Source organism: Cebus imitator, unplaced genomic scaffold (assembly GCF_001604975.1).
Source record: "Cebus imitator isolate Cc_AM_T3 unplaced genomic scaffold, Cebus_imitator-1.0 Scaffold36, whole genome shotgun sequence".
In the NCBI taxonomy this organism is placed as follows: domain Eukaryota; kingdom Metazoa; phylum Chordata; class Mammalia; order Primates; family Cebidae; genus Cebus; species Cebus imitator.
In genome coordinates, this window is record NW_016107351.1 from 2,013,488 (window position 1) to 2,022,649 (window position 9,162).

The following is a 9,162-nucleotide window of genomic DNA, read 5'->3' on the forward strand; positions in this document are numbered from 1 at the left end:
CCTGCGTGGATGGCGCACGCTCTGGGGGGGGCGTCCTGCGTGGATGGCGCACGCTCTGGGGGCGTCCTCATGGATGGCGCACGCTCGGGGGGCGTCCTGCGTGGATGGTGCACGCTTTGGGGGTGTCCTGCGTGGATGGCTCACGCTCTGGGGGTGTCCTGCGTGGGGGCCACTGCAGTGCTCCTGTCCTCAGCATCACGACATCCTGGCCTGAGCGCCAGGACTCAGTGTTTACGAAATGTTGTGTGAAGGAAGGTCAGAGGCTCCTGGCAGGTCCTGGGAGCAGCACCTCTGGGGAATGCATGCCTCTCTCGGGTCCGCTGTGAAACGGCCTGTTTTGGTACAGCCAGGTGCTGCCCACCTACGACAGCCTGGATGAGCCATCGGTGAAAACCATGAGCTCCATATTTGCCTCCTCCCTCAACGTGGTCACCACCTTCTACGTCATGGTAAGAGCCTTGCCACGCCCTCTCCACACCTGTGTCATGCCAGCGCTATGTGCGTGCTGCCCTGTGCCTTGCCTCAGGCACGCCCCTGGCCCTGTGTGCTGCCAGCTCGTTCTCTCTGTTCTCATCCCAGTGTCTGGAGGCTGCGTGGGGACCTGGGACAGCCCCCTCAGCTTCCATCATTCCAGGACCAGCCCCAGAAGCCCGGGTCCACCCTGGGCCAGGAAGCTCTCCTGCCCTGAGGAGCCTAGCACCAGGGCTGTTCCCAGAGTGCTTCCTCCCAACCACTCTTATTGTCTCTGTAGACCTCTGTTAATTTTCTATAGAAATGGCATGTTCCCTACAGAAAGTGCAGATTTTAAGGAGAAGGAGGCTGAATGGTGCTTGGCCCCTGGAAGGCTGTCTCTTGCAGAGCTTCACTGTGAAGTGGACTGAAGGCCATTCTTGGGGGCAGGGCACAGGTCTCCCCCCATGCCCTGTCCACTGTGACAGGGGCCACACAGACTGGGAAGTCTGTTCGCTACGCTGCCCTTTCTCTTCCTCCAACAGGTGGGGTTTTTCGGTTACGTCAGCTTCACTGAGGCCACAGCCGGCAACGTGCTGATGCACTTCCCCTCCAACCTGGTGACGGAGATGCTCCGTTTGGGCTTCATGATGTCAGTGGCTGTGGGCTTCCCCATGATGATCCTGCCGTGCCGGCAGGCGCTGAGCACGCTGCTGTGTGAGCAGCAGGTGAGACTCCCAGGGCGCCCTCCCAATTGTGATAGCACAGGCCAGGCTCACTTCCCATGAGCTCCCAGCTGTCCCGAACCAGAGAGAGAGCAGGAAAGTGGGGATTTGCTTCAGAGGAGTCCTGTGAGGGTGGAAGTTGGGGGTGCCTACAGGAACCAGATTGATGGGCAGGAGCTGATAATGGCGAGTCTGGAGATTGGCACTTGGAGTTCACCACACAGTTCTCATTACTTTTGTGTAACTTTGAAAAAGTTTAACAATGTAACGAAAGCTTTTTGAATCATAAGAGGGGCTGAGTTTGATGCAGGCCATAGTGGTGGTGCCTTTGGTCCCAGCTCCTCGGGAGGCTGAGGTGAGAGGATCGCATGCGTCCAGGAGGTTGAGGCTGGGTGTGATTTCATCACTACACTCCAGCAGAGGCAACAGAGCAAGACCCTGTCTTTAAGCAAATTTTAAAACTAGGATGGGTGTGGTAGCTCACCCAGCACTTTAGGAGGGTGAGGTGGGAGGATTGCTTAAGCCCAGGAGTTCGAGACCAGCCTGGGCAACATTGCTTGACCCCATCTCTACAAAACATTAACAAAAATTAGCCAGGGATGGCTGTGCATGCCTGTAGTCCCAGCTACTCCGGAGGCTGAGGCAGATCACTTGAACCAAGAGTTCAAGGCTGCAGTGCACCGTGGCCCTCCATCAGACTCCAGCCTGGGCTACAAAGCGAGACCCCGTCTCTAAAAAAGAAAGAAAGAAAAATTAAAAACCAGGCTGGGTTTTTTACTTTAACGTTTGTAGGCAAGGCAGCTACTTAGTTCTTGATAAGAAATCTTCAACTGTAGGAAGAAACGAGGAGGCTGTCCTGGTTCTCTCCGTGGCAGTTAACCATGGAAGGCACGCTGTGCTGTCTTGCGCCCCGAGCATGGGGTGCAGTATTGGGGGAGCCCTGCCCCATCGAGGTTCCCCACCTGCCTCCCCTCGGGAGCTCTGCCAGGTGGCCCACCCTCTTCTGTCCCGCAGTCTGAGACCTGTGAGCCTGGTCTGTCCTGTCAGCTGGGACTCCCAGTGGCTAGAGGCACAAGTTCCTCTTGAACTGTTTCAGCCAAGGTGGGTGGAGTGGTCTCAGAGGACCCACGGGAGAGTCCATCAGTCACGGTGGGGGGTGGTGGGTCTCCCTGAGCCTTGGGAGCAGCAGCACGGGCTCACTGTCCATGTGGCCAGGTGCATGGCCACCACAGCCTAGTGACCATCATCTGCCTCCTGTGGACTTCCTCCAGCCATATGCCTTTGGCTTACAGCAGCGGCCAAGCACCTAGGACCGGGCTGGGGCTCCCCTCTTCTGAAGAGTTCAGGCGCCCAGGCACGGGTGAGGCTGGATCGAGGAGGCAAGGGCAGAGCCCATCATCTGGCCATGCGATTCCCCCGCTCTTCCGGCCAGGCCGACTTTCACTGTTAGATGTTTTGTACCTGAGCAGCATCTATATTTCTGTACATGACCCATTTTCACCTTGTTAAAAAGTTGACAGTGGCATGAAAGGTGTTGTGAATCCAGCAGGAGAGCTCACGCGCATCCCTTCACCCCAGTGGGGGCCTGGGTGTGTGTTTCCTCCGTCAGCGCTCGTGGCTTCTCTTTTCCCCAAGGTGCAGCCGTGGCCATTGCACCTGCTGTCTTGTCTTGGGCTGATGTGCCGTGAGCGTTTCTCCACGGTCCCTAAGCTTGTAGGGCCTCTGCTCCCTTGCTTCTCCACCTGTCATGGGGGCCTGGGCACACTGCTCCTTCTCGTGGATCTCACGACAGTCTTCGTGCTAAAGTCCCATCTCCCCTTCTCTGGTCTGTTTCATAGGCAAATTTCCTCTTGTGTGATGGACCTAACCCCTCACCTCCCTGGCCTGTATACAAATTATCGCCCTAAGGTTCATAGGAAATTCTGGCTCCAGCTCCCGCATTCCATCCTGTGTAAAAGTCCATTCTGAAAATGGGATGCTTCGAAACTGCAGTTCTAGAAAGTTCTGCAGTTGTTTCCTAGCCCAGGGATAGTCATCATGGCCAGGCCGTCCTGTGTGTTAACTCATTTGGTCCTTACCATGGCGGGATGAGGAGATGCTTCTGTTGAAATGAGGAAACAGGCACGGAGGTTAAGTCACTTGTCCAAGGCACCAAGCTGGGGCTGGTGAGTGGCAGAGCAAGGATTTGAGACAGGCAGTCTGGCTCCTGTGTCGGTACTAGACCACAGCCTGGGGCTCTGGGGCAGGTGGGGATGAGGCCATCTACCCTTGGCCCTGCCGCCTCCTCCCTGTGCAGGGCAGCAGAGGCCTGGCTGCACCCTGGAGCCAAAAGAGGCACTTGCAGTTTGGTGATGCCTCATCATGCCCTTTTCTCCTCTTCTTCTCCCTGAACTTTGAAATTGCTCACTGCTTGTCGCACATCTGCTGGAGATGATGATAACACGGCCATGAATGTGTGTGAGTGTGAGTGACTGTGTTTGTGTGTGCGTGGGGTTTCTGTGTGTGCGTGGGGTTTCTGCCTGCACCCTGAGACCTGCAGGCCAGGGGAGGCCTAGAGTCATTTGGCAGGGGTGACGCTGTGCAGCCTGTACTCTGCTCGCCATATTTCCGGGCACTTAAAAAACTCTCTTGTGGCATTGCTCCAAAAGCAAAAACGAAAACGGAAGGACTCGTTACTCACATTTCAAAACGAGGTTGTAAAATTTACGGCCTGTGCCTGGGGTGAGAAGCCCTGTTGCAGGTTACTGTTCGAGTGGCTCAGCCAGATCTGACTGTGCTGGGTAGGCTCACCTGGCAGCTGAGCGTGCGCCCGGCCTCACGTGGAAATGTGCCTGTGTGCCCGGTAGAGCTCTTTCGGGCATGGCCTTCTAGGAGAGTGGTGGAGGAAATCAGTCACTTCAAAGCCTTTTTGTTTCTATTTTCTTTTATACAGCAAAAAGATGGCACGTTTGCAGCAGGGGGCTACATGCCCCCCCTCCGGTTTAAAGCACTTACCCTCTCTGTGGTGTTCGGTACCATGGTTGGTGGCATCCTTATCCCCAACGGTAAGGCTGGGGGCTGCTCCAGTGCCGGGCAGTGGGACCCAGGGGCGCCGGTGTTCAACCAAGACCTGCACAGTCAATGAGCTGTCCTCTCTGGTCTTCTAAAATTGTCTAGAGACTGTCATTGGCCCACAGAGAAGGGGAGGAGATAAAATCTGGCAGCTTGATGGAACAGCAGACACCCATTGACACCTGGGCAGAGAGGGACTGCAGTGCCAGGACACAGGCCTGATTTGTCAAATGAACCGTCATAGAACAGTGCATTCTGTACCGTTGACTCTCGACTTCTGGTTTTGCTGGCGCTTTACCAAGGGGAGCGTTGAAGGCCCTGAACGTGTTTATGTTACCCCAGACGCACCCACTGTCTAGCAGACAAGGCAGAGTTCATTATCATCAGGTCATGGGGAACCCGATTGCCTCTCTCCAGGGAGCATCCCTAGAGGTGATCTGTCTGGGCTTCTGCCAGGGGGTTGCACTCTGGTAGCGTGTGCCAGGCCCTGGCTTTTACAACTGCCCTAGGATAGGTCCTGCCCAGCCTAGGGCCACTCATGGCGAAGCAGGTGGGAGAGGCAGCGTGGGAACGGTGCAGTGCGGAGCCCACATCTGGTATAGGCAGAAAATCCCTAGTGTCTGGCTCTTTTTTTTTTTTTTCCAAACGGAGTCTCGCTCTGTCACCCAGGCTGGAATGCAGTGGCGAGATCTTGGCTCACTGCAACCTCCACCTCTTGGGTTCAAGTGATTAATTCTCCTGCCTCAACCTCCCAAGTAGCTGGGACTACAGGCATGCGCCACCACACCCAGCTAATTTTTGTATTTTTAGTAGAGACGGGGTTTCAGTATGGCCAGGATGGTCTCAAACTTCTGACCGCATGATCCACCTGCCTCAGCCTCCCAAAGTGCAGGGATTACGGGCGTGAGCCACCGCCCCTGGCCGTGTCTGGCTCTTTGAAGATGAACAATCAGAGAATTCACCCCAGGAGCCCAAATATACTGTTGGAGGAATCAGCTGGCGGTTGTCAGGCTTACCAGGCACAGAGGGCATCTCTGCTCCCAGCTCACGCCTAGAAGGCCTTTCCTTCAGTGCTGACTTGCTCACCCACATGCTGGGCAAAAGCTCAGGTCCCCTCCTGACGGGTACCCTTTCCTGCTCATCCCTTCCTGTCACTTCTCTGTCCTAGTGGAGACGATCCTAGGCCTCACGGGTGCAACCATGGGAAGCCTCATTTGCTTCATCTGCCCAGCGCTGATCTACAAGAAAATCCACAGGAACGCGTTTTCCTCCCAGGTAGGGGACACTTGTGGGGAGACCTGGACAAAGGCTGATTGGTCTGGGCTGGGGAGAGTTGGAGGCAGAAGGAAGCCCCTGTTCAGCGTTTTCAGATGGGTTCTGTCCAGAAACTTAAAACCCACAAAAGGGACTTGGTCCAGTCAGCCTGGGGACCCCTGGGTTCACAGGGTGTACGGTCCTTGCCCAGCAGAGCCTCACCCAGCTGCTCACCAGCTGTGCATCGGGCTTTCCTCAGAGCTGACTTAGCTGAGTTGTCAGCACTTTCCCCGTGGTGTTTTTGTGGTGACTGACTGTCCATGGACCTGCTGCCAACTCTGAGTCCCCTCCCCAGTCGCCCACCCCCAAGGCCACCAGCACTGCGGTTCCTGGTGTGACCCTCAAGGGGCAGTGCATGTGGGCGGCCGACGCGTGCACGTGCATGCACGTGGGTGTTTCTTTCATTGTAACACAGCTTCCTGCTGCTTTTGCTCCAGATCCCTTGCAGGTCAGGTTGCTCCAAGCCGTGGGCACAGAGCTGCCTGGCTATTTTTAGCCATTTCATGGTGTTCCATGGTAGGAAAATTCCATAATCTCAGTCTCTGAAGGAGTCACCTCTCCAGTCTTCTGCGTTTGCAGACACAATTGCGATGAATATCCATGTTCATGAGCATCGTGAGATATTTGAGCACACATCTGTAAGAAGCCTTCCAGAAATGGAATCCTGTGTCAGGAGTGTGAGCATTTACTGTAAACATGGTGGCTCTGCCCAAGTGGCTGCAGCGTTGCTCCCACCCGGGCTCAAGGCCTCTGTCCCCACGCCCAGGACCTTCCAGTCTTCATCATTCCTCTCTGGTGGGAACCTGGGCATCTTTTCATGGGTTTAGAAGCCACTTGCGTTTCTTTTTCTGTGAACTGCCTGTCTTCTTTGCTTGCTTTTTATGGAGTTGAGCTTTTTTTACTGGTATATATTGATACATTTTTTTTTTTTTTTTTTTTTTTTTTTTTTTTTTTTATTTTTTTTTTTTTTTTTTTTTTTTTTTTTTTTTTTTTTTTTTTTTTTTTTTTTTTTTTTTTTTTTTTTTTTTTGAGATGGAGTCTCACTCTGTGCATCAGGCTGGAGTGCAGTGGCAGGATCTTGTCTCACTGCAGTCTCCACCTCTTGGGTTCAAGCAATTCTCCTGCCTCAGCCTCCTGAGTAGCTGGGATTATAGGCACACGCCACCACGCCCAGCTAACTTTTGTATTTTTAGTAGAGATGGGGTTTCACCATGTTGGCCAGGATGGTCTCGATCTCTTGACCTCGTGATCCGCCCACCTTGGCCTCCTAAAGTGCTGGGATTACAGGCTGAGACACTGCGCCTGGCCTAATTTTTTGTATTTTTAGTAGAAACGGGGTTTCACCATGTTAGCCAGGCTGATCTCAAACTCTTGACCTCAGGTGATTGGCCCACCGTGGCCTCTCAAAAGTGCTGGGATTACAGGTGTCAGCCACCTCCCCTGGCCTATGTTGATACATTTTTAAAAGGTATGTTGTATATACAGCTACCATAAAGCCCATAATTCTTGTATACAACCTGGTAAGTTTTTACAAAGTGAACCACATGGAACCACCCTCCAGAGCAGACACAGGACATCCCAGCACCCCAGAGCTCCGCATGGTTGCCTCACTGTCATCCACCCCTACCCTAAAGGTCAGTGCCCACCTGTCTTCCAGCATTCTAGAATGATCTTGCCTGTCTTTAAGTTGGTAAATGGATTCTTACAGTATACGTTAGAATACACATCCATGCGTGTCAGCCACTTCCTCGGCATCTCGCCTCACTGCAGCCTCTGCCCCCCAGGTTCAAGCAATTCTCCTGCCTCAGCCTCCGGAGTAGGTGGGATTACAGGTGCTTGCCACCACACCCAGCTGATTTTTGTGTTTTTAATAGAGACATGGTTTCACCATGTTGTCCAGGCTGTTCTCAAACTCCTGGCCTCAAATGATCCACCCACCCCAGCCTCCTACAGTGCTGGGATTACAGGCTTGAGCCACTGCGCCCAGCCCCTCACTGCAGCCTCCGCCTCCCAGGTTCAAGCTATTCTCCTGCCTCAGCCTTCTGAGTAGCTGGGATTACAGGTGCGTGCCACCATGCCAGACTAATTTTTGTATTTTTAGTAGAGATGGGATTTCACCACGTTGGCCAGGCTGGTCTCAGACACTCCTGACCTCAGGTGATCTACTCACCTTGGCCTCCCAGAGTGGTGGGATTACAGGCATGAGCCACTGTGCCTGGCCTATTTGTTCTTTATTTTGAAAGTCAGAAAAGTTGAGGGTCCCACTGCCCCAGAGCCGGGAGGGAGCTGGAGCAGCAGGCAGCTTAGAAGGTGCCTGAGGGCCACTCAGAGGACAGATGCCTGGGGCACGGGAGGCCACCTCACAGGGGTGCACCAGAAGGCAGCAGTTGCCGAAGGGCCTGGAAGCCGGCCCCTGATCTTGGAAAGATGTAATGAAATGCACACTGTGGCTCTCAGAGAGACATGAGCCATCGGTGGGGCATCTGCCTGTAACCAGAGGACCCCCGAGGCCTGCTGAGGCTCAGGCCCTTGCTGGGTGGGTGCCTGGATGCCAACTGGGCTGCCCTGAGACCCACGTGGAGGCACGTGGTGCAGAGCAGCCAGAGCCCCAGCCCGCAACTGTGCTTTTCATTCCTGAAGTGCGGAGGGCGGACTCGTGCCCGTTCGACATGTTTGAAGTGAAAAGTGGGTGTTTTCTCACCCCTCCTTGGGACTTCTCTCTGCCTTGTGTGTCTGGAGGCCCTGATCACTCCTGCAGGAGAGGGCGCTACGATCCAGGCAGTGTGCGGCCCTGGGTCAGGACCCTGGATTTTCCGAGTTCAGGGGAGACGTCTGGAATGGGCTTGCGTTCCTCCTGCCGGCCAGCTCTGCCATTGTGTTGATCTGACGGCTGTAAATGAAAGCCACGGGTGCTCTGAAAGCAGGGGTCTGGCACGCTGGTCCCAGTGAGCGACCGTATCCTCAAAGCAAGTTCTTTGGCTATGCAGGAAGCTGTGCCAGAAGGCACAGGGTAGAGGCTGGGCTGGGGCTCGAGGGGCTTCCCCCTGCCACTGAGGCTGGGCAGCCAGTGCGCTCCCCACAGCCCCCCGCCCCCCAGTTCCCAGCTGTCCATCTGTGCAGAACTCCACTTGCACCCTTATTCGGGATTCCAAGGGAACTACAGACGATCCCCTGTTGACGTCACATGTTTCATGGTTAGACTGCAGTGGCAGGACGAGCACGGGGGAGCCCGGCCCTCACCCTGTCCTCGGGGCTGCGGCACCTGCTCCACTCCATCATGTTTGCAGCCCAGTCCTCGGCAGAGTTCTCACAGCTGCTTGGGGACTTCAGTGATCCCTGTGCTGTTTCCAGATGCCCAGCCCACCTGCAGCATCCGCTGCTGCTGCCGAGTCCGTGTTCCCGCCCTGGCCCTGGCACAGAGGCCCAGCATGTGGCAGCCCGCAGACCGGGATGTGGTCACTGCACTGTCCCCTCCTGGACGAGGCATGGACGCACATCATCACAGATGCCCATGTGGTCCCCTCAAGCTGGGTAGTGCTGCTGTCTCTGCCAGAGTGTTTCTTTTTCTTTTTAGACAGACTCACACTCTGTCACCCAGGCTGGAGTGCAGTGGTGTGCTCTC

The 9,162-nt window shown here is 55.0% G+C and overlaps 1 protein-coding gene across 5 annotated transcripts in view; it reads left to right on the forward strand.

Annotated features, from left to right (window-relative positions):
• SLC38A10 (solute carrier family 38 member 10) overlaps positions 1-9,162 on the forward strand; it is a 47,421-nt gene that overhangs the window by 19,005 nt on the left and 19,254 nt on the right. For all 5 annotated transcript variants that reach the window (XM_017524888.2, XM_017524894.2, XM_017524890.2 and 2 more), the window contains 4 exons: positions 347-449; positions 996-1,178; positions 4,108-4,219; positions 5,395-5,501. In XM_017524888.2, coding sequence (XP_017380377.1) covers positions 347-449; positions 996-1,178; positions 4,108-4,219; positions 5,395-5,501 — 505 coding nt within the window. The remainder of the gene's footprint in view (positions 1-346; positions 450-995; positions 1,179-4,107; positions 4,220-5,394; positions 5,502-9,162) is intronic.